Below are 23540 nucleotides of genomic sequence, written 5' to 3'. Positions count from 1 at the left end.
TCTCGTTTGTTGTTCTTCTTCCATCCATCACCGAATGAAGAAAATGTGACTGAAGAGAATAATGCCTCAGATTGATTCCTCTGCTCATGCAATCATGCAGTTCAAATCCTCCTATGCGTGAAATATTCAAGGAAGCAGAGATCGAAGTTGTGACCTTCGCTCCACACACTGCACATTTCACAAATACAGAGCAGTTGTTAACTTGTGTTTTTGAAGCCCGAGCATTCCAGCAATTCCGACTTCTCATCATCGGCATCTTTGTTTTTCAAAAGTGTTGTTTTGGCAGATGCGTTTCCATGGGTTTTTCAAATGGTGTTTTGACCTTCAGCCATCAAAACAGTATTTGAAAAAGTGTGAATTCCAAGGAATGCCTCTTCCTCTTTTCACGAGGAGTTTCTTCTCTCTTCACAGTGAGCAGCTCCTTTTCATGTTTTGTTGTTTCCTCTTCTTCGGAAGTGATATGAAACATCAGAGTCTTCTGAATTGTTGGAATGGTTCAACTGCAGCTCAAAGCGAGAAAATGGAAGAGATGGTTGAAAATGAAAAGGAACGAAAGAAATGAACAATTTGACGCTTTCGAAAGAGAAAGTGGACAAAGAAATGTCAGCAGAGCTGTTGGTTCTGGTTCTGTATTTTTTCAAAGTGTTTTTCGATTTGTTCTGCATCAAAAAATGTTGAAGCCAACAGAGAAAAAAGCACCAATCAAAAGATGGCACAATTCGATTGTTCAACAAGATCAGCAATCCCCATACCATTCAGCACTGCCAACAACAAAAATTCACACACACACACACACACACACACAAAATATAAAAAAACTCACAATAAAAAAAAAATAATGAATAAACAAACAAACAAATGAATGAATGAAAAAGCTCTCCATTGTTCGAAAGCACTTCCACAAATGCACCAGCTGACAACTCCGCTTCTCTCCGCTCCTTGAACCCCACCGCACCACCCTTCCACAAGTGCTCCATTCAACACCCTTTCAGTGAAAGAGTTGAACTCACACACCACCAACTATTCCCAGTCCCATTTCCATTCCATTCGCCAACTCCAATCATCATTGTTTTCATCCGTCCTCTGCCTTCCTTTCGTTATTCCACCCACCAGGTCAGACCCCATCGATTGCTCATTCTCAATTCATTTCCTCCACACATTTTCGCTCGCATATGCATTCACTTTCACGATTCTGCTCCAGTGCCCAGTTTCTTCATTGGGCTGGCGAGCCTCGCACTACACTCAGCTCGCTCTCTCCAATCATGCTCTCCATCTCTTCGCTGTTGGCTGCATCCTCGCTCCCACCCTCACACCCCACCGCATCGCTCATCGTCACCACTGTCGCCCCAGCCGGAAAGAATTCAAAGCACTTCCGCGTCACACCAGGCAACGTTGGCCTTTCCCCACTGTCTGCCTTCCAGCATCCCTTCACCATCTCATGCATCCCACTTGCCTCACTCTCCCCTCCACACGGCCTCTCTCCGTTCACCATCTTCTGCCCTGCCACCTCCGCCTCATACTTCCCAAACGGGACATCAAGCGTCAGGCACTCCCACATCATCATCCCAACCGAAAGCACAACTGTCTTCTTCGTCGCATGCTTCTTCCTCCCATTCAGCAGCTCTGGCGCCTTCCACCTCAAACACTCTTTTTTGAAATCATCCTCATCCTCAAAGGCAGACGAGAGCAGAGAGTCTCTGTCATCATCATCACTTGCTGATGTGAAAACACTTGATGAAGAGATGGATGACGACTCAAAATCATCTGAAGAGAAGTCGGAATGCTTGGCAATGCAGATCACCATATGCTCTGAGAACAGCACAATGTGTGGACTCAGATTTGTCAGCGACTGAAGTGGCACTTCACATTCATCAAATGAATGAAGTGCTCCATTCGCCACCCAGAACAGGATTTGGGCAGCAGTTTGCTCCCTCTCTTGAAGACATCCAATTGCCATCTCCTTTGTCTTGTTCCTTCCATGTAATAACATGAACAGCGAATCCCTCAAGTCCACGATCAGCTTTTCATGTGGAGATGAGCAAGCCATCGCATCCACCAGATTCGACATCGATGATGTTGTTGGACACAAATCCTCCACTCGAACAAAAGAAGAATCTGAATCAGTTGTTGAAGTGGATGAGACGGATGGAGAAGGTGTTCTCTTATTTGTCTCTTCTTCCTCCTCCTTCTCATCCACCTTCTCCAGTATCCATTGAGGGATCTTGTCTGAATCACTCCCAAATATGTATTCAGTCGATCCATTCTCACTCAACAAATGCTCTGATGACTCTGAATGCTGCAGACTTTTCGCATACACCCTCCTCTTGATCCTCTCTTCGTTCTTCTTCTCAGCTTCCCTCTCTGCTCTTCTCCATTGCTCCTCCGGTGACATTTCCATCGTCACCATCTCAAATGCCTTCGGATCTTTTCTGATGTTATCATTCACAATTTCTCTCAAATCGTTGTTCTCATCCTTTGCCTTCTTCCATCGAATAATAAATGCAACTGCAACGATAAGAACTATCAGCAAAATCACAACAAGCACAATTACGATTATTGGCCATATTGATCTTTCCTTTTTTCCTCCTTCAACAATTCTTTCATCTTCAGTTGCCTTGGGATCGCTTCTGTTCTTCAATATGAAAGAATCAGTGGCAGATGGAGTATCAAGATTGCCAAATAGAAGACTCACAGACACTTCTGTCTCTGCTCCCACTATTGCCATCTGACCCGATGAAACAGCAGCAACAATTTCGTTCTCTGACACACTTTCCCTTTCACCAACCCCATAGCTCTCAACCACTTCTTCCCTTCCATTCCTGAAGCTCAACTTCAACCAAACATTGCACGGAAGAAGAAGTCTCCCACTCAGCGTGATGATTGTTCTCCCATCAGATGCTGTCTCATTCCTCGCCTCTTCCACAACTGGGATGAACAGCGATGATGCTCTCTCAGAAGCAATCCCACCCAATTCACATCCTTCATTCAATATCCACAAGGATGTGTTTCTTTCCCATCCGTCTCCTCCTTTCAGGCTCATCACATTCAACACTCCATTATCGGAGCAGAGAATGTTTCTTCTCATTGAGGGATATCCTTCAATTGATGGGTTGTTGTTCTCAAACTTCCCATCTTCAATCTCCACACTTCCTCCACAAACAGAAAGCCCGCCCTCTCCTGAATTCGAGACTGTTGTGTCTTTCACAACCGCCTCGCATCCTTCAAACTCCCCTGCCGATCCATTCCATTTGCACACTTCTCCCTCCCAATTCCCACCCCTCCGCTCATCCCCCTCGCCTCTGCCCCTTCCATCCAAAACACATGTGCTCACCACAACCCCTTTGCACCCTCCCAACACCATCAGCCTCCCTCCAGTCCCTTCCCCATCGCACCTGCCAAACGAGCAGTTCGTCACCTCCCCATCCATCCACCTCTCCACCTTCAACACTGCTGTTTCCCCACCGCTGCTCATGTTCTCTGCCCTCACCCCCCTCATCCAGCTCTTTCCATTCCTCTCCCCCGTCTTGTCCTTTCCCTTCCCATCCACCTCAACCAATGGCCCTTTCCCCACACAAATCCCATTTGCACTCATTCCATCGATCCCCACAAAGCTATCCTCGCAGCGCATCAGACACTCCCCACAGTCCATGTTGCTCGCCTTCATCCCCTCCACCTCCACCATCCCCTCTTTGCACACAACCCCACACACCACATCCAGCATCCTCATCTCAACATTCTTTCCCACCAACACCCCTCCCAAGCAGCACACAATCCTTTTCACAAACCCCGACTTTTCACTCCCACCCGACAAAAACGAGCACTTTTCCAGCTCCAGCGTCCCTTCCTGCACTCGCATCAGCCATTCATAGCTCCCCCGCTCCACACTCCCCAATTCAAATGCCACCCTTTCCACCTCCACACTCCCACTCATCTCCATCAGACCGCTTCTTGCTCCCGCTCCTCCTTTTCCTCCACCTCCTCCACCACCACCTCCACATCCTCCAACACAAACACAAACACGCCCCACATCCCTCTCAACAGGCTTCACAACCACCTCCCTCAGATCCACATCCCCGTTCAGCTCGCACTCCCCCATCACAAGCAGCCGGCACTCAAAGTCCGACACCGCATGCCCCCACCCATACTCCAGCGAAAGGCACGGCTCCTCCAAGCTTCCACACTGCCTCGCGTTCTTCCCCTTCTTCTCCCCTCTGCTCCCCACAAATATCGTCGACGCCTCATACACCCGGATGAACTTCATCAGATCCACCACCTCTGTGTGCTCCTGCCGGTCCACCCCGCTGAACAGGTGCTCCTGCACCATCCCGCTCAGCTTCAGCCGGAACTGCGTCTCGTTGATCTGCTCCTCGATGCAAAAGCACTCCACAAACACATTCCTCCCATACAGCGCAACATTCCCGTCAAACTCCCCCTCTTTCACCACCAGCTTCAGCTCTGTCTTCAGCACCGTCCTCACATACACCCCGCCTCCTCTTCCTGCTGCCCCGTTGCTGCTGCACTGCACCATCCAGCAGTTCTCCACCTCCATCTGCCCCTCTCCCCGAAGCTCTCCAAACACCCCTCCCCCCTCCAGCGATCCCAGCGACTGGCACGTGTGCATCCTCACCCCCACCATCCGCACACTCACACTCCCCCTCAGCCCCTCCCCCCGCTCGTCAACCACACACCCTCTCCCAACCTCCCTTTTCACATCCACAATCTCCGACTTGTTCATCTCCACAACCGTCCCCTTCTTCCCATTCTCGGCACCCAGCCCTTCTCCCACCTCCACAACACTTCCATCATACAGCCGCGCCATTCCAACACTCAGCCCTTCCGCTCTCATCTCGCTCCCTTCCCGCATCCTCACCACACAACCCCTCACACACACCCCTTTCATTTCCACATTCTCCATTACCAGCTCCCCTCCCGCTATCTCCACAAGCGCAAACTCGTTCCTCTCCCCATCCTCTCCCCTCCCTTCAAACACACTCTCCCTCACAACCACTCTTCCCCTTTCGCTCACAATCAGCGCTCCTTCTGCATTCCCAAACCCCTCTCCTGCACCCACCTCCATCATCCACATCTCAAACACCCCCTTGTTCCGCATCACCCCATTTCCCATCTCTCCCCCACCTTCTCCACAACCTTCTCCACTCTTCTCAAACCGGATCCTTGACAAGTGCTTCTCATCTTCTTCGCTGCCCATCCCTCCAATCTTCACATCGCTCACATCCAGATCGTCGCACACAAGTGCTTCATCCACGATCACCAGCGCCTTCTCCCTGCTCCCCAAATCCAGGTGCCTCATCCCCTCCCACACTGTCTCGCACGGCATCTCGTCCTTCCCGCACCCCAAAATGTTATGCCCCCTCGCCGACACAGCCACCACCTCCAGCACTGCTTTCACCAGAAATACCCTCACATCTATCACCCCGAACCTCTCCTCCCATCCAACACAGCTGTTCTCATCCATCCCGCTCAGCCCCACCACACACCCCATCGTCTCCTCTCTCACTGTCTTGTTCAGATCATCTGACGCAATAAACAGCTGCTTTCCTATCTCCGCCTTGTTCGTGCCTTCCACCCTGATCTCCCTCAATCCAAACGGCTCTGCCATCCTCGAAGTCCTGCTGTCAACAAAAAACACCCCGCCTTTGCTTCCTGCCCCAACGTTCTCGCACCCGCCAAACTCGCCTCCCTCAACCACAAACACACCTTCCTCTCCACACACAGCCCTCGCTGCCCCTCCGCCTCCTCCACCTGACAGCACCCCATCCAGCACACAATTCTCCAGACTCACTCTTGCTTCCACAAACAGCAGCGGACTCTTCTCAAACTCCATCCACCGTATCCTGCAGTCTTCCATCGCTGCGCTTCCTCCCTCCACACAGACCAGCTCGTATCCCAGCCTTCCTTCACCTGCCTCACCATTTCCTCCTTCTTCAACCAGGCTGAACGAGCACCCGCTCAGCACCAGCAACCCTTCTCGTGTTCGGCTTGATATCACACAGCCCACCTCTCCATCAAAACTGCTTGGCAGCACAAACACCTGCGAGACAATCGCCAGAGACGCTGTCGAGCTCAGCACCCCTCCCCCACTTCCGCTCGGCAGCTTGCTCCCCACCCGCAACTCCGAGGTTTCCCCATCATCCCTTGCGCTTATCCTCAGCCCACTCACATCGTGGCAATCTGCGATGCTTGTCCACCCCTTCACAAACACTTTCTTTTCTCCTGCCCCATCCCTCAAATTCTTCAGCCCCCGCCAAAACGAGCGACACTCCACTTCCTGCTTCCCACACCCTGCAACGTCCATCCCCTCGCTCCACACATACACACTCTCCCCCTTGTACTCCACCAGAAACAGCATCAGATCCACATCCACCCCCTCAAACATGCTTTCGTCCGTCCCCTCCATTCCACACCTCCACACTCCTTCTCCACTCCTCAGCTCAAACAGAAACCGCGATGCCTGGATCGAGCTGTTCAGGCTGCTGCACATCACATTGACATCCTTGCCTGCCTGCGCCCTGTTCCCCCCAAACTCAACGCCACTCCCAAACTCAAAGTTCGTATCCCCTTCCTCCACAATCCCAACAAACACACCCCCTCCCCTCCCTTCCTCCCCTTCTGCACAGTTCCTCCGCACCCCTGCCCCATCCATCGTGCATCTGCCTCCTCCGCTCAATTCCCACTTCATCGCCCCTCCTTCCCCACCCTGTGTCAGGCACTCCTCAAACACACTCCCATTCCCAATCCTCCCACTCGACCCACCACACAACCTCACTGCACTCCCGCCTCCTGCCTCACACCCCAAAAACGCACACCCGCTGATCTTCACATCTCCTCCCTCGCCTCCAACAACCAGCCCTTTCCCATCTGTCCTGCACGCAGTCAAGTTGCTGCATCCAATCTCTGCCGTCCCTCCATCCACCCTCACCACTCCACATCCTTCTTCAAACTCCATGTTCCTCACACTCACATTGTCCATCATGCACCTCCCACCGCTCATCCCGATGATCCACATCCCCGATCCCCTTCCCACACTCTCCTCTCCAAATGCACAGTTGTCCACAGCCACCCTCCCCTTCTCCACCAACACAAGCTCTGCCTCCACACCCCCTCCGCTCCCCAGCTCAACCACAAGCTGGCTCAGCACCAATGTGTTCGACTCCACCTCCGACTTCTGCACCAGATGCCCGCCTTCCCCAACCCTCATCACCGACTTCTCTTTCCCTCCCCGGATCGTCAGCGGATCCCTTGTCCGCATCAGCTCCCCGTTCAGCGCCGCATCCTTTGCAATGTGCAGGATGTGCTGTGCTCCTTTCATCACAGCATACCCGCTCACCAGGTCTGCACAGAAGTCGTAGTCATCGTACGCCCCGCACCCTTCCCCTTCTCTCCCGCTCGAGTCCACATACACAATCATCTCATTCCCCGGAAACAGATGCTTCCTCATCGTCTCTCCCTCTCCTGTGCTGCCTTTCTCATACACCCACAAATCGTTCTCCTCTATCGTCTCCTCTGTTGTTGTCCCTTTCCACAGCTCGTACTGGATCATTGCCCGCGCTCCCTCGCACACCACATACGCGTTCCTTCCCCGCCACGCCACATTCTCCTCAAACTCCACACTCTTCACTGAGTAGATCAGCTCCCTCGACAAGAACTCCACATACAGCCCACCCCCAACCCCGTTCCGCACCATCGTCTCGCTCTTTCTCACAACACTCTCGTCAAACCTCAGCATGCCCCCTTCCCCAACTCCACAGCACACACTTCCCCCGCAGAACCCGTCTCTTGTCCCATCCTCCTCCATCGTGCAGTTCCACACCTCCGCCTCTTCACCCCCACACACCCATCCAACAAGCACACTCCCGTTCCGGATCTCCCGCCAGCACCTCCGGAACTCGCTGCTCCGAATCCTCAGCTCCTTCACCCCTTCTGCATGCACAACACTCCCATTCACCTGCTCCACACTCCGAACCATCCACCCCTCGCACACAACACACGAGCAGCTCCTCAGCTCAGCCAGCCCTCCACCTGACTTGCTGCTCACTCCGTCCAGCTCCACATCATCCATCCTCCCGCTCACATCCCCTCCCCCACTCCCGTCCATCACCACCATGCTGCGCTCCCCAAACTCCATCCCCTCCACCTCCAGCCCTGCCACCTCCACAACCCCAGACTCCGCGCTTATCACGCTGAACGACACTCCTTTCCCCGTCTCTCGCGCCTTCACGCTGCAGTCCCTCAATCCCACCTTTCCTCCCTCGCATTCAAACAGACTCCGCAGCTGCCCAGACAGCTCGTCTGGCACCGCAAACTCTGCCTTCTCAAACCTGCACTCCACATGGCATCCAAAATACCCCCGCTGCGCTCCACCTCCACCGTCTTCCACAACTATCCGCCTCCTCTCCCCGCACCCACACAACTTGTATGACCCTGCCTTCGACAGCTCCACTGCCCCTCTCGCAGCACTCTCCCCCAGCACACCAATCACACACTTCGATGTCGCTGTGGCTCTCCCCAGCCTCATGCTCACCATCCCATCGATCGTCTTGCACGGAATCACGGGCTGCCCACACCCGCTGAAGTCCTCCCCTCCTGCCCCATCCACATACCCCTCCATGCTGAAGTTGCCCCACAAATACACAGCAAGCGGGATCGCAAGCCTTGTTCCCGTGCTGCTCATCTCCCACCCACTCATCCACTCCAGCTGCTCCAGCTCGTCGCTGCTCATCGTCCAGTTCAGATGCTCCTTGTCCACTATCCTGTCCAATTCCCTCCCACACACAAACACATTCTTCCCCTTCCACCCATCGCACCCGCTGAACTTCATCTCCCTCAGCGCAAAACCCGCAGCTCCACCAACCGCTTCCACAAACACCCCTCCTCCCACTCCTCTCTCTGCACCGCATGCCTCGCTGCTCCCAGACGGAACAGAACACCTGTTCAACGAAGCGTTGTGCACAACAAACTCATCCTCCTCTGAAATCGCAATGCTCATCCCACCCCCTTTCAGCTCGCAACCCCCAACGCAAGAGCAACCGTTTATCGTGGTGTTCCTGATCTCTGCGCTCCCTGCCTCCCCTCCCTCGCTTCTTATCGCCATGCTGCCTCCGTCTCCTCTGCCATTCCGCCACCCCTCAAACACACATCCTGCCACATTCACAGTGCTGTAACCCCTCACATCCACCGCTGCCTTCTTCTCCAGCTCCGCCTCCACACTCAGCACACACTCCCTCAGCTCCATCCTCCCTCCCACCACACATATCGCACCGAACCCAGCCGATTCCCCATCCTCAAATCCAAACCCCACCCGGCATTTGCTCAACCTCAGCGACTCCCTCGACAGAATCAGCCACTCCCTCCCCACTTGCAGTCTGCGAGCCAGCCAGAACAACGTGCCACTTGCACTGAACGGGAAAGAGCAGCTGATGAGCCCTTCTTCACTCCGCGCCCCTTCATCCTCCACATCCACTCGCGCCTCCGCCTCGCTCTGCGAGCATATCGACAGCCCAAACGACTCAACCTTCATCTCCGCTCCCAGCCTTGCTTCGCTGCACACTTCTATCCTGCTCGCATTCACACTGCTTCGCTCCTCAAAACAATAGTCCACTGTCAGACACTCAAACAACTCAAACCCGCAGAACACATGATCTGCTCCTGACCTGCCATCCACACGGATCCTCCCAGGCTGCACAAGCAAATACACAAACAGAGGTATCACAGGCACAGCACTCCCGTTCTCCACCCCACACACCCCCAGCGCATCATCCGCCATTTCCAACGGATCCGCAAACCCGACACTCTCCGCACTGATCTTCCCCTCCAGCAGTACTCCGCTTCCGCAATCCACAAACACATCTCGCCCCCATCTCGCCCAGTTCGGCTTCTCCCTCGAAAACACAACCCCTCTACATATCCCAAGCCAGCTCTCTTCATCATTCACCCTTATCATCACCCCTCCTCCCCTCCCCTTCCCGCTGCTCCCCTCGCTCGCCTTGCACTCCTCAAACACCCCTGTGCCGTTCACCACCAACGTGCTCTTCCCCCAAAGCGCTGCACACACCCCGCCCCCACTCGACTCCTGCTCCGCTGTCTTGCACCGCCTGAATGTGCACCCTTCCACCACAATTCGTCCCTCTCTCTTTGTTCCCTCTCCTCTCACTTCTCCCTCCACACACGCCCCACTCCCTTCTGTCTTCTCAACCCCTTCAAACACACACCCCCTCAGCTCAACATCGCACACCCCACTGCACCCAATCACCGACGACCTCTGCAGACACATCCCCCTGTCCACCACAAGCGATTCCACACGAAGCGCTGAATCAACCACACACACAAATGAATATGTCATCTTTCTCTGTTCTTCCCTCAATAGCGTGCATGCTGCGACACCTGTGGCAAATGATGGCGATGAAGACAATGAACCCACTGGCCTTAGGGTGCATCGAACCAACCTCAGCTCGTGGGACTCACACCTCACAAACACATTCCTGCCTCCAATCGACATCGGAAGAACAAACACCACATCCGAGACTGCCACCCCCGTCTGCACACACAAAAGCCCGCTCTGCCCCGCTCCACTCGCTCCATCAATCCGGATTTCATTCTGTGCTTGCCTCCCTTCCATCTCATATTCTTCCCCTGAAAACACCATCTCGTGGTCAAACACAAACGGTGCCTCCAAAACCATCCTTCTTTTCCCGCTCGCAAACCGATGCTCCACTGCCTTCTCAATCGTGCTGCATGCATAGAAGCTGAACCCACACCGATAGTGCTCTGCCCCTTCCTCCCCGGCAACAAACGCCCTCCCGCCCCACTGCTCCACGAACACAATCAGCGGCACATATCCTGTCTCCCCGCTCCGATCTCGGTCAAACCCGCTCAACGCCTCTGCATCCTCTGCTGTGTGCTCCACCAAAAACCGCTCCCGCACAATCACACTCGACAGGTCGCTGATGCTCACAAACACTTTCGCCCCTTTCTTTGCTGTGCACCTCTCAAACGTCGTGTTCCCCATCCACACCTCCCCGCCTCCCCTGTTCGTCTCCACAAACACAGCCCCGCCCAGCCCTCCTGCCCCGTCCCTCCCTGCGCCTGCCCTGCACAACTCAAACTGTGTTCGCTCTGTCCCGTTCACCACAACCCTGCCCCCACCCTCCATCTTCACGCACACACTCCCTCCACACCCGCTTTCGCACCCACACCCACTCACCTTGCAGCTGCTCACAACCACCTCCCCTCCGCCTCCCAGCGCAAAGCAAACCACACTCCCATTTCCCTCCGACACCTCCATCCCGCTCATGTTCGACTCCTTCACCACAATCCCACACCCTGATCCCGGCGCTGATCCTTGGATCGCCCCCCTCCCTCCAAACCTCATCCCTTCCATCTTCACATCTTCCAGCGTTGCCACTCCCCTGCTCATCGTCATGAACGGTGCCTGCAGTGCCTCTTCACCTGCCGCACTCTCCACGTTGCACCCCACCAGATCCACAATCCCGTTGTCAGTCATCGCCAGAAACACCCCACCCCTCCACTCTCGCTGTTCTTGTGCACAAGCGTCACACTCCTCCCCACAAAGTGCCCAGTGGTGATCCCAAACACACATCCCCCGCTCCCGTCTGACTCGATCCGGCACCCTTCGCGCTGTTCCCCTTCAACAACCACGCTTCTGCTCGACACCTCCGTTTCCTCCTCCACACACTTCCCTGCCTTCACACCAATCTTGTTGCTCGACCTTGCTTCAATCCTTCCAAAGGCAAAGTGGATCGTTTGGCACAGCGGCGCATATCCACAGTCGCTTCTGTCCATCCCCGACCTGCTGTCGACACTTGTCTCGTATGCACTCGGAATGTCAGGCAGCCAATTCGTGTATGTCTGATTTTCCGAACAATCATAGCCACCGCTCGTGCATTTTGAAACCCTCACGCCTTCTGTCAGCGAATAGCAGCCTGTCAAATTGCGATCTGTAAGATTTTCATTACAATTGTTGTTTGAAATATGAATATCGTTCCCTCCCAATTGCGTTGCTGTGTTGTTCCGAAAAAAACAAAAGCTCAACTGATATTTTGCTGACTTTGGTCCTGAACTATCTCCAAACAAGATGCATCCTGCAAATGTCTTTGCATGGTTTGAATGAAACAGAGTGTTGCTGATTGTCAATTCATCAAACACATAATACAAATGAAGAGCACCTGTGTAATGATCAACAGTTTTTCCGTTTTCCAGAATATTCGAATCCATAACATGAACTCCTGATGCGAGATTAGCATACATAAACAGCGCTTTTCCTGAGGCAACAGAGTTTCCAATCACAGTTCCTTTTCAACCGATGATGAGCATCCCCTCAGATTGATCCCCCCTGTTTCACCTTTTGCATTGCATCCATCAACCACACATCTTTCACATCGGAAAAACCCAGACGAATATTCAAAATAAATGGCTCCTCCCTGGTTTGCGGAGCAATTCACGAACGAGCATCGAACAACACTCAGCGATGCTTTTTCCTTGAAGCAAAATGCACCCCCGCTCTCATTTGTCACCACACTGAAAACACAATCCGACGCTTCGTGTGTTCCATCCACAAACTCTTGCCGCCCAGTTGTTGCGCGGCAGTCTGCAAAAGTCGAGTTCGCATGCATCGACCAGACGTCAGGCGGCACAACAACCACTCCCGAGTATGGGTTCGTGCAATTCCTCATCTCTGACGACACTATCTCTGCTTCCCATGCCCTCTTTCGCGTGCTCCTCTGCAGCTGTGACAACTGCCCATCCGCATGCGTGATGTTCGCAAACATGGTTGACGAGATGTGCTGCGATGCACACGGAAGCAGCGGAGGCACAGCCACCGCAAACGAGGCAAACACACACGACAGCACGCTCAGCTGCTCTGAAAAAAATGGGACACCATGCACACCTGCTGCAACAGATACAAGGGAAGGCACTGTCTGGGCTGCGCTACACATCCTAAGAGACACATTCCGCAGAAACACACAGCCGCCACACATCGAAATCGGGCTGCCCTGCTTCTCCTCTGTGACTATTCTGCAGCACACCACACGTGCTGCACTCTGCCTATCAACAGCAACAGCAGGAAAGCGGAGGAGCTGCCTCAACTCAGCATCCACAAGAGCAACAGACGAATTGACAGCAAGCACAGTCCCTTCCACAGTCGAGCCCCCATCCAAACGGCTGCTCCTCAAAATGTCATCAGTGCAAATGCAGCAAGTATTATCCCCTCTCTCAACTTTGCTTTACCATTTCGGACTTTGCCGAAGAGCACTTATGTTGCAAGAAGCGCTTGCCATTGCAAGAGCTGTTGCTTCGATCTCGGACCTTTCTGCCTCATAAGCAACACAAGCAGCACAAAACACAGACAAGGCAAACATTTTTATTGTCAGCCCCATCAGTTCCAATCTGCATTTGTTCGCCCCTTCCTGTCTGCGTTCTCTCTCAGCTCTCATTCTGTGATCGATGTCACATAATATTGTTTTCTCTTTCAAATAGATTCAGATCACTGCTCAGCCACAACTCCATTTTTCTTTTTTTCTTTTTTGTTTCATTCACATTGTTGATGATAGCAACAACAAAGTTGCGTGTTCTGTTTCCCCCTCTGAATATGTGTGCCATTCCGATTACAATGCAAATTCTCATGGGAAGCTGTCAATGAATTGCAGGCCAGCCATGTGCTTCTTCTGAGTTGCTGGATCGTTTCTTGCTTGTCAGCAAGCAAAATGTCTTTTCGATCAGTCCAAGGAAAAATACAAAAGAGGCCTCTCCGAGTCATCGAAGATGTCTCAAACTCTTTCGCCTTCGCCCAATCTGCTGAATGATTCAGCAAGAAATCAGCAAACTGGCATTTGACGTCAAGTGTTTCTCTGAAAATGGAGAAGGAGATTGAGGTGAGGGCAAGCCAACGGAGAAGGAATCAAAAATCTGATTTGCTTTTGGAAAATACTAAGAAATCTGCAAAATTATTTTGTTTTATTTTGGAAGGGAACTCTAAAAAGCAAGCAGAATAAACAGGAAGAAACCGCTCCGCGTTCATTGGATTTAATGTGATACTTTTTTTTTGATTCACAAAAGAGTGATCAAAAAGAAAACAACGCTTTTTGCCATTGCAACGCGCTTGCTCCTTGCCCCGTCGTTCTGCTCCTCTCATTCCCAGCAGCCTTTGTCTTTGGGGGGTGCAGATGCCCGCACGTTTTGCTTCCTTCTTCTCCTTCCAATGCACTCACTTTTATTTCACTCCCCCAGAAGCTCCGATTTCTTGTTTTCTGCAAGCCTCCTGCCTCCGTCAGGAAAGCACGTTGCATCCATTTCAAAATCTTTGTTCGTGTTTTCTTCAACAAAATAGAACACCACTCCGAAGCTGTCCAAAAATAATCTGTTTCGATTCTCCAATTTATAAACTTTTAACTATCGATAACAATGCTAATGATAAAAATGTTAAAAATGACAATTACAAAGACGATTCAAAAATAAACCAACAACAAAAACAAAAACAAAAAGTCTCAATGGCAAACTGCGAGCACCATTCTCTTTGGCTCCAAACTAACAAGACCCGAAACTGTGGATCGGTCAAACAGCCAAAAAGATCAGAAGAAAAGTCAAAATCAAAAATTTGTGAAACAATCAGAATACAAAAAAATAACAAGTGAAGGAGGGGGGAAAAAAAGACACACAGTCGCAATCCAAAGAGGTTTCACTCAAATGCTACAACTCTTTTTGCTTTTCTTCACCACTCTCTTCTTCTCTGCCTTTCCGCTTCTCGCACCTCCACATCACTCGCATTTCCTTCACTTTGCTCATCGGCGTCTGCTCCTTCACCCGCACACTCAGCCTGCCCTTCTCCTCCTCAAACACAAAGCTGCTCCTCACTTCCCTCTCCCCGCTGCTGACACCCGCCTTTTCCTCTTTCTTCAGCAGCCTCTTCATCGCAGCCGACACGCTTTCTGCCAGCCCCGGCTCTTCCCCTTCTGCCAGCTTCACCCACACCTTCACCTCCTTCACCTCGCCCTCCACCCCCACCACAACCACCTCCTCCACCGTCTGCTTCGTCTCGAATGACCTGTCCACAACATCCATCTCCATCACGCTCCACCCTTCCCTCTCTCCCCTTTCTCCCTCTTCCTTCTTCACACAAAACTTCGCCCTCAGCCGCTCTGTCCGCTCTGTCAGCCCGTCGTCCGTCACAAACTCTCCCGCCGCCTCTCCTTTCTCGTCAAGCCCCGCAATCACAGTCAGCGGCGCTCCTCGCATCAGCTCCAGCGTCTCCTTCACCGTCTGCTGCACCGTCACAATCCGCCCTCCCCGCAGATACACCGGCATCCACTCCAGCCTCCCCTCCAGCGTCCTCGTCTCCCCGCTGTACCCCACCTCCTTCTGCTCCCACCAATCGTACCACCGCGTCGACGGAGGGAAATACGCATCCCTCCGCTCAAACACGTCGGTGCTGTTCGCCCCGCCAGGCGCAGGCGTCACAATAGGAATCACAAGCAGCGCATCCCCCAGCATCGCCTCTGTATCAACACCCACGCTCTTCTCGTCAGATGGAAACTCCATCGCAAGCGAACGGATCATCGGCGTGCCTGAAACAGCGCATCGAGCAGAGCCAACCAATCAGAAAATTGAGCACCCACAGAAAAAAAAAGAAAGAAATGAATCATGAGAAAGAATGGGAAAAAAAAACAAAAAATTGAAAACATGAACAATAACAATCAGTTCATTTCCCTTTAACTTCATTTCTCACGCTTTTTTTATTTTATTTTATTTTATTTTATTTTTTATTTCTCCATTGGCTCATCTCATCTCATCTCTTCCCATCCCACCTCTTCACAACACAAAACAGAAAAGAAAAGAAAAGAAAAGAAAAGAGCAACACACCGTATTCATGTGCGTTGACCAGCAGCGTGTACCAGTAGCTCTGCAGACGCTGCCTGTGCAGCACATACGCCCTGTTGATCGAAGTCCAAGGCTCCCCAAACTTGTACAGCTCGTGCGACTCCTGGAACACTGCCGCGTGCGAGCGGAAGAACGGATAGAGGAAGCTCCCCAGCTGCACCCACCGCGTCATCAGCTCTGCCCTCGTCACCCCCGAAAACCCGCCCACATCGCACCCGCAGAACGGCATCCCCAGAACATTCATCGTCAGCACCCCGCTGATCGAGTCCTTCAGATCCTCCCACGTCGCGTTGTTGTCTCCCAGCCAGATCGTGTTCGTCCGCCCCGACCCTGCAAACGACGCCCGCGACAGAATAAACGGCCGCACTGCTGCTGCCTTCTCTGACACCTTCTCTTCCTCTTTCTCTGCAGCTGTATCTTCTGCTTGCCCTTCCTCAGACGCCTTCTCAGGCACCTTCCCCTTCGGGCTGAACAGCTCCTTCACTTTCCCCACCATCTTTGTCTGCGCTGCTGCTGCCTCGCCCAGCTTCTCCTGCACCTTTTCTTTCAGCGCTGCTTCCTTCATCTCCGGCTGCACCCACACCACCTCCACCGCCTCCCGCAGCGCTTCTGCCGTCACGCGGTTCTCTTGGTGCCCGTACAGCTGCTTCGCAAACAGATACGGCCCAAAGTGCGTCCTCGCATCCAGCTCCAGCGACTGGTGCAGCAGATCCTCGCTCGGCACCCACTCGTATTCTGCAAGGCTGCTCTTCTCCCACGCTTCTTCCCCGCCCGCCTTTTCTTCTCCACCCCCTGCCTCTTCTCTCTGCCCTTCGCTCTTCTGCAGCACCTTCCGCACAACCGGCTCCCCTTTCTCGTCCCGCACCACCTCCCACCCCTCGCTCAGCTCCGGCCCGCACTTCCCGTCGCAGAAGTTCGAGATCTCGTTCATGTCGTTCCAGATCCCGTCAACTCCCACCTCCCGCACAAACCGCCCCACCCACTTCCCCCACAGCTTCCCTATCTCCGGGTGAGAAAAGTCCGGGAAGATCGTCGACCCCGGCCACACCGCCCCTCTCGCCGGCCTCCCCTCTCTGTCCTTGATGTACATCCCGCTCTCCACCAGCTCCCTGTACGGCTCGTACCCTTCCTCCACCTTCACCCCCGGGTCCACAATCACCACCGACCTCACCCCGTACCTCCGCCGCATCCGCCGCAGCATCGCCCCAAACTCTGCTTTCGGGAACCGCACCGGGTCTGTCGTGAACAGCCGGTAGTGGTCCATGTAGTCGATGTCCACCCACATCGCGTCCAGCGGGATCTTCTCCTCCCGGTACCGCTCCACCACCCCCTCCACCACACTCATGTTCTCGTACCCCCAGTAGCACTGGTGCAGCCCCAGCGTCCACGCCGGGATCAGGCACGGCCTCCCCACCAGCTCCGTGTACTCCTCCACCACCGCCTCCATCCGCCCCTCCTCCCCGCCCAGGAAGATGTACAGGTCGATCAGCCCGCCCATCATCCGCCACGTCAGCTCCCCGTCCGCAATCTCCACCTGCAGCGGGCTCGCCGTCAGCATCAGCACCCCATGCATCCTGCCCCCGGCCCGCCGCTCCACGTGCAGCGGATGCGTCCCGTAGTGGTTCGTCCCGTCCCCAGGCGTGCCCCGGTCCTGGTTCGTCAGCGTGTAGTTGAACGGGTACGGCAGCGCAAACCGCGTCCTCCGCTGCCCCAGCCCGTATATCACCGGCTTCGCCCCGACCGCCGTGCTCAGCTGCACAAACCCCTTCCCGTACGCAAGCCCGTGCCTCACCGACCCCGGCCGCGTGTCGAAGATCGTCTCCCCGCTGCTCCGCCGCGCCACCACAATCCCGCAGTCCTCTGTCACAGACACACGGAACCCCGACTCGGCAAACGCCACCCCGCTCCCCGACCCCGCCGCCGCCTCCTCCACCACATCCACCACCTCGTACGCCGGCTCTGTGTTGTCCACAATCTTGATGTGCAGCCGGTCCCGCGTCTCCGCCACCACCTCAAAGTGCAATGACTCCGCGTCGGGCGGGAACGGCCCTTCCCCCGCCCGCTTCACAAACTCCCCCACAATCACGCTATCCGTCTCCACCTTCCGGCACTCGTATTCTGCGTACCCGCACGCACTCGCTTTCACCAAAACAAGCAAAAACAATATCATCAAGCCTTTGCTTTTGGGTGCCGATCGTGCTCAAACGCCTCATTCCTCCTCAACGGTCTGCACTTTCGCTCCGTATGCAGTCTCGCGCAGCAACACGCATTTGCGCGCGTCGATGCCGAATATAACCGAAACAGCATGTGGATGAGCCCGGCAACGGGAACAAAAACGAAAGAGAGCGGGCACTTTTCGTCGAGTGTCAAGGAATTCCTTTAAAGACGCATCTTCTTCGTTACAATGTTTGGTGTGCGTGCGTCCTGCATGTTTCTTCCATCAAGCGCGATGGAAAAGACAGTTTCAATTGTCATTTTTAAATTGAATATTACTGTGAATTGAAAGCACCAATTGGCAATGTCTGGGGAACTCGTTCACGTTTTCAGAAAAGTCATTGGGGTTGATTGGCCTCGCTGATTCATGTGCGTTTTCGGGCTGGACAAGGCGGCAACCTCTGCAAAACACCAAAACATCAGAAACAGCTGGCGCCGCAGTCTCTGGCGAAGAAATGGTGTGATTGATGGGATTGCATGATGGAAAAGAAGCAGGGCTTTCTTTTGTGAAGGATATTGTTGTTGCTGTCACGCTTTTGAAGCAAAAACAGAATTCTTTGTGATTTTTGCTTTGCTTTGCTTTTCTTGGCTTCGGGTGCAATTGCTTTCATTTTGTTTCTGTCTTTGTGTTTGTGTTTATATTCATTTTGCTTTAATTTTTTAAATTTTTTTTCAAAGGAAAAATGAGAGTTGGGCGTGCAAGAGGAGTTGCAGAAATGGGGGAGCAAAAAGGCTTTGCAAAGAAAACGAAAACCTCTCTGCAAAAAGGCTGTCAGCTGAAGGCAGCAGGCTGCACTGCGCTTTCTGCTCTTTTTTTTCCACTTTTTTTTTCAAAGCACAAACATGTTCCATTGCTGAAACCCCTCTGTTTCAAAGAACAAAAGCATCTTTCAAAAAAAAGAATTTTTTTAAAAAAAGAAAATTCTCTGAGTCTGTCTGCAGCAGAGTTCCTCACGGCTCTTCATTGTGCACCCAGAAAAAAATAGCCATCGATTTTGCAATGCTCTCTTCATTGAGCATCGTCGTGGCTCAATAATTTGATGGCTTCTCCTGCAGACGCTCTGCTCGCAGAAACAAATAAAAAATGCTCCGCAATGCCACTTTGCACATCGCTCCTCCATTGTGTTCAACTTCGTCAAGAACACAAACATTTCCTTTTTGGTTTTTTTTTTTCCAATTCATTATTCTCCGTTTCTGGACACTTCAACTTGCACGCAGCCTTCCAAGGCACGTGCCTCGCAAATGCTTATCAGCATATGCACAAGGGGGATGCATTGTGCGATGCAGGAAAAGCAGGAAATGCAGGAAAAGCAGGAGTGGCTGAGCTGTTGGGATTGCGAATGTTTGTGATCGAGGGCATAACACAAACAACATATGGGGAACTTTGCCAGTGCAGCAGGGATTTCGGCCGAGAACATCACAGACAGCAAGATGGTGTGCGGGGCTGGGCAGCGGAAGCGGAGAGCGGTGTTTGTGTACCGGCTGTGCGTGGTGGCGTACATGACGATGTTTATTGTTTCGTGCATTGTCTGTCTGCCCTTCTCCTCCTTTGTGTTGTTTTTCTGTTGAGCTGCTTTCTCCTCTCTTTCTCCTCTCTCTCTTTCTCCTTTTTGTGGGGATGCAGGCGATGCGATGCAGCTGAAGTATCTGACGAAGCAGGTGTATTTAATCACATACGCCTATTTCCTGGTGTGTGTTCATTCATCCCTTTCATGGGCGCACTTTATTGTGATTGTTGCTGTTGTCTTTTTCCGCTGCTTGCGGGGTGCTGCTGCCGGGGTGCAGTTTGCAGCGTCTTTTGGCAAAGGAGAGGCAGAGTGGTTCCTGAGCGGAGGGAGGGTGCATTCGGCGAAGACAGCAGCGTCGGGGCGGGCAAAGGCAACGTTTGTGCTGGCGGTGATCGGGGTGAACGGCAGCTTCCTGGCGATCCTGACGTTCTGGCTGGTGCTTGCGCGGGGCACGAGGAGTTCCGCGTGTGGCACGACCTGTGGTTCGGGGTGAACCCGCACGGGCTGAGCTTTGTGCTGATTGTGGTGGACGTGTACTTCTTCACAGGCATCCGGTTTGGCCTGGCGCACGCGTACATGTCTGTGGCGTACTATCTGTTCTACATCTTCATGTCGTGGCTGTATGCAGCCTACACGTGTGCCCCCTTTTGACTCCTTGTCGATGTCTAGTCTTCTGCTTTGTCGCTTTTCTGTTTTCTGTTTCTTTTTTTGTGTGTGTGCGCATGCGGCTGCATTCTGCTGTACAGGTGGATCTACCCGTTCTTGGCGCTGGGCACTGTGACCGCGAACTATGCGTATCCGATCTATGTTGTGCTCTCGCTCCTCACGCACTGCGCCATGTGTGCGCTGAGCAGGCTGCGGGACAGGCGCAAGGACGCACACAAGCACAGCCACAAGCTCAAGGAAGAACGCTCCGATATCCCGTGCAGCCACATCGTGCCTGTCCCGCACGCTCCGCTGGCATCTATTGCATCAGCTGCGAATGGCTGCTCCGAGGGTGCAGGCACGGACACATCGTGCGGTGCAGCAGCTGTGTGTGTCGAGAGCACTGAGGGAGCTGATGATGCAGCAGATGATGATGATGGGAATGTTGGGGGTGTTGGGGGTGCTGAGGGCGGTGCATGCGAGCGCGGCAAAGGCACCAGAGCTGGAAGGTGCAGCTGGAGCAGCACAGAGAAAGCGCAGGCAGCAGAGGAGGAGCGCAAGCGCATGGAGAGATGGCAGGCGGTGCTGGTTGGGGAGTCTGTGCGGCTGAGCGAGGCGATTCGGATGAAGATGGTGGAGATGGCGCCGCAGTGCCCGCTGGAAGTGGCCAGCGCCTCTTCGGCGTAGCTGGGAATGCGAAGAAAGCGTGAAGGGGTGGCTGGTGGGCTTGGGAGAGCAATTCGCAGGTGCCGCGGCTGGCTGATGCCTTGGCTTGATGTGCTTTTGCAGCGCATGGGCTTTTGTGCCAGCGTTATTATGCATCATCATCGTAATTATTATCATTGTTCTTATTGTTGTTACTGTTCATATTTTGATTTTTGAATTTTATGTGTGTGTGTGTGTGTATTTTATCATTTTTGTCTGTTCAAACTTTTCTATGAGCAAGCTGCTCGATGTTTTTATGATTTGCGAGTTCACAACTGCAGGAGAGCCTGTCTTTGGTTTTGTTGCTTTATTTTATTTTATTTTTATTTTTATTTTTTTTTCTGTGCTGTGTTGTGCTGCTTTGCATTTGTATGTATTGGAATTTTTTGGATTTTTGTTTTTGGAGGCTCTGTGTATTTATGAGGCTGCAGGCATGCCCAGCCGAGCCTAACACTGCCTTTTTTGTTGCATGTGCAATTGTTTTGGTGGGCTGGGGGTGTGTGCTTGGGTGTGTTTGGGTGTGCTTGTGGGTATGGGAGAGAGGCGGAAGGAATGGGAAATGATCGAGAGCAACAAACAGTGAAATGAAGTTGCTTTGCTGAGTGTGCAGAGCAGAGGGGAGCAGCGTGTATAAAATAAGGAGGGAGCTGTGGTTGAGATGGTAAAATGGCCAAAAATGGTGATCGCGGAGAGGGAGAGAGCATTTGCTGAGAAACAAAAATGAGGGCAGGAAGCAGCGAGGAAAGGGCTGTGAAGGGTATGTGAGGGAGGAGGCTGGAGGAGGAAGGGAAATGCGCGTAATAAACGGCATTCGAAAATTTGTGATAAGCCGCAGTAGCGGATGCGCAAAGAAAGAAGGAAAAGAGGAGTTTATGTTACATTTCTGGAGGGGCGCGCCCCGCTGACAGGGATGTACAGGGTCATCCTCACATGGGTTTTGCTTTGTTTATTTCTTTTTGCTGTGTTTGGGGGAAGGGTGTTTTTCGTGTTTTGTGATTGCTTCTTATTTTTTTTTTTTATTTTTTCTTTTTCTTTTTCTTTCTCTTTCTCTTGTTCCAGATGTTTGTGTGTTTTTGTGTCATTTGAGGCTGTGCCTATGGTTTTGTGCGTCTTAGCAGAAAGTGCATGTTGAAAATAAAAGCTGTTTTTAATGATTCGTTTTCTGTTTTTTGTTTTTCATTTTTCATTTCTGTTTCTGCCAAAAGCAGAAAAAAGCACAAAAATAACAAAACATAAATTTAAAAAATAAAAAATAAACAAAATATGAAACACTTTGGTTTCTTCCGCTCAAAACGAAGGGAAGAGAAATATCGAGGAAAAAATTGTTTTTAAAGAATTTTGAGTGGAAAGAAAGCACCACTCGCTTAACATGGGCAGGAATAAAGCAAAAGGAAAGCCCATTCTGTGGTGCTTCTGGACGGAACCTGCAGGTGCAGCACCTCAACTATTCTTGAGACAGTTGGCGATGTCTTTGGCCCTTGGTGCAACCAGATTATCGTCTGACTGCGCCAGCGCCTCCACTTTTGCATCGACCACGTTGCTCACCAAGCTGCCTGTCACAATCCCGCCGCGCTGCATTATCCGCAGCACCAGCCCCACCATGTTCACGCGCACCCACCGGCTTCTGTCCCTCAGCAGCTGGCTGCATTTCTCCTTGTTCAGCCCTTCCAGCAGCGCCCGTGGTTGTCTGCCACACCCCCAACCCAGAACACAAAAAGAAAAAGAAAAGAAAAAGGAGAACAGAATCAAAAATACAAGTGAAGGACAAAGCAGAACCTGGGCAGAGCGACAACAGGCACAGCGCAGACAGCATGTTCGCCCGCTCAGCCTCTTCTCTTTTGGTGTTGGTTGCAACACCCCAGCAGAACTCCACCATATTGTCAGGCATCTTCGTCAGCGCACGCCCGCGGCTCAGCAGCAGCAGACACCGCGCAGCGTCTCTCTTCACCTGGTTGTCTTCCTCATATTCAAAGCACTTCTGCAGCACCTCTGCTGCTCGGCACTCTTCTGCTGCTGCTCCATACGGGTGCGGACACTCCTCGGCCACTGCACACGCACCCACACACAGCACATTCCCCAGCGCTGCTGCCATCCGCCTGCACTTGCCATTCCCCGGCTCTCGCTCCAGCACCTGCACCAGCCCCGCCACACACCCCAGCTCCACCAGACTTCGCACTGCTCTGCCCCTCATCTGCCACGTCAGGCGGCACAGCGCTGCCACCACGTCTTCCTCTGCCTCTGCAGCCGCCTCTGCCTCTTCCACTGAGGCCGATGCATCTGGAGGCGCAATCAGCCAAACAAGCGTCTTCGCCAGCCTTCGCGAAAACACTCGCTGCCTCAGCCCCGCATTCCCGTACAGCACATGCCGCAGCACTTTGCAGTACAGCCCCAGCACTTTCCTGTCTTTCGTGTTTCCCCTGCTGCCTCTCCCACCGCCTCCACAAACTCCTCTGGCGCCAGCTTCAGCTTCTCTTCCGCTGCCCTGCTTCTCCACTTCCTGCAAAAAGCTTCCAGCACGCCCACATAATACTCGTAAGTGGGCGCTGCTCTTCTGCC

The 23540-nt window shown here is 52.8% G+C and overlaps 6 protein-coding genes across 6 annotated transcripts; 3 read left to right on the top strand and 3 right to left on the bottom strand.

The window, feature by feature from the left end:
• Nucleotides 1-583: 583 nt before the first annotated feature.
• On the bottom strand, nt 584-11617 carry MONOS_12533 (uncharacterized protein; the record flags this gene model as incomplete). The annotated part of the gene is made up of 1 exon (XM_067865163.1): nt 584-11617. The coding sequence occupies one exon, from the start codon at nt 11615-11617 to the stop codon at nt 1214-1216; it is 10404 nt and encodes a 3467-aa protein (XP_067721019.1). The 3' UTR covers nt 584-1213.
• An 830-nt stretch (nt 11618-12447) lies between these two features.
• MONOS_12532 (uncharacterized protein) lies at nt 12448-13359 on the top strand (the record flags this gene model as incomplete). Its single annotated transcript, XM_067865162.1, has 1 exon — nt 12448-13359. One exon carries the CDS (start codon nt 12448-12450, stop codon nt 13357-13359), a length of 912 nt encoding a protein of 303 aa, XP_067721018.1.
• A 1045-nt stretch (nt 13360-14404) lies between these two features.
• On the bottom strand, nt 14405-16690 carry MONOS_12531 (putative glycoside hydrolase family 31 protein). Its single transcript, XM_067865161.1, has 3 exons — nt 15895-16690; nt 14694-15599; nt 14405-14578 (listed from the first exon to the last, which is right to left on the bottom strand). The coding sequence occupies exons 1-2, from the start codon at nt 16475-16477 to the stop codon at nt 14725-14727; spliced, it is 1458 nt and encodes a 485-aa protein (XP_067721017.1). The 5' UTR covers nt 16478-16690; the 3' UTR covers nt 14405-14578; nt 14694-14724.
• Nucleotides 16691-17934: 1244 nt separating this feature from the next.
• Nucleotides 17935-18207, top strand: MONOS_12530 (uncharacterized protein; the record flags this gene model as incomplete). Its single annotated transcript, XM_067865160.1, has 1 exon — nt 17935-18207. The coding sequence occupies one exon, from the start codon at nt 17935-17937 to the stop codon at nt 18205-18207; it is 273 nt and encodes a 90-aa protein (XP_067721016.1).
• A 286-nt stretch (nt 18208-18493) lies between these two features.
• On the top strand, nt 18494-20966 carry MONOS_18149 (uncharacterized protein; the record flags this gene model as incomplete). Its single annotated transcript, XM_067871139.1, has 7 exons — nt 18494-18584; nt 18805-18897; nt 19345-19468; nt 19518-19657; nt 19751-19817; nt 19934-20269; nt 20381-20966. 7 exons carry the CDS (start codon nt 18494-18496, stop codon nt 20964-20966), a joined length of 1437 nt encoding a protein of 478 aa, XP_067721015.1.
• A 1510-nt stretch (nt 20967-22476) lies between these two features.
• Nucleotides 22477-23509, bottom strand: MONOS_18148 (uncharacterized protein; the record flags this gene model as incomplete). Its single annotated transcript, XM_067871138.1, has 2 exons — nt 22477-23401; nt 23502-23509. 2 exons carry the CDS (start codon nt 23507-23509, stop codon nt 22477-22479), a joined length of 933 nt encoding a protein of 310 aa, XP_067721014.1.
• Nucleotides 23510-23540: the final 31 nt, after the last annotated feature.

The sequence above is a fragment of the Monocercomonoides exilis genome (assembly GCF_001643675.1).
Source record: "Monocercomonoides exilis strain PA203 chromosome Unknown scaffold49-690789, whole genome shotgun sequence".
Lineage (NCBI taxonomy): Eukaryota > Preaxostyla > Oxymonadida > Polymastigidae > Monocercomonoides > Monocercomonoides exilis.
This window is presented reverse-complemented; position numbering and strand designations above follow the sequence as displayed.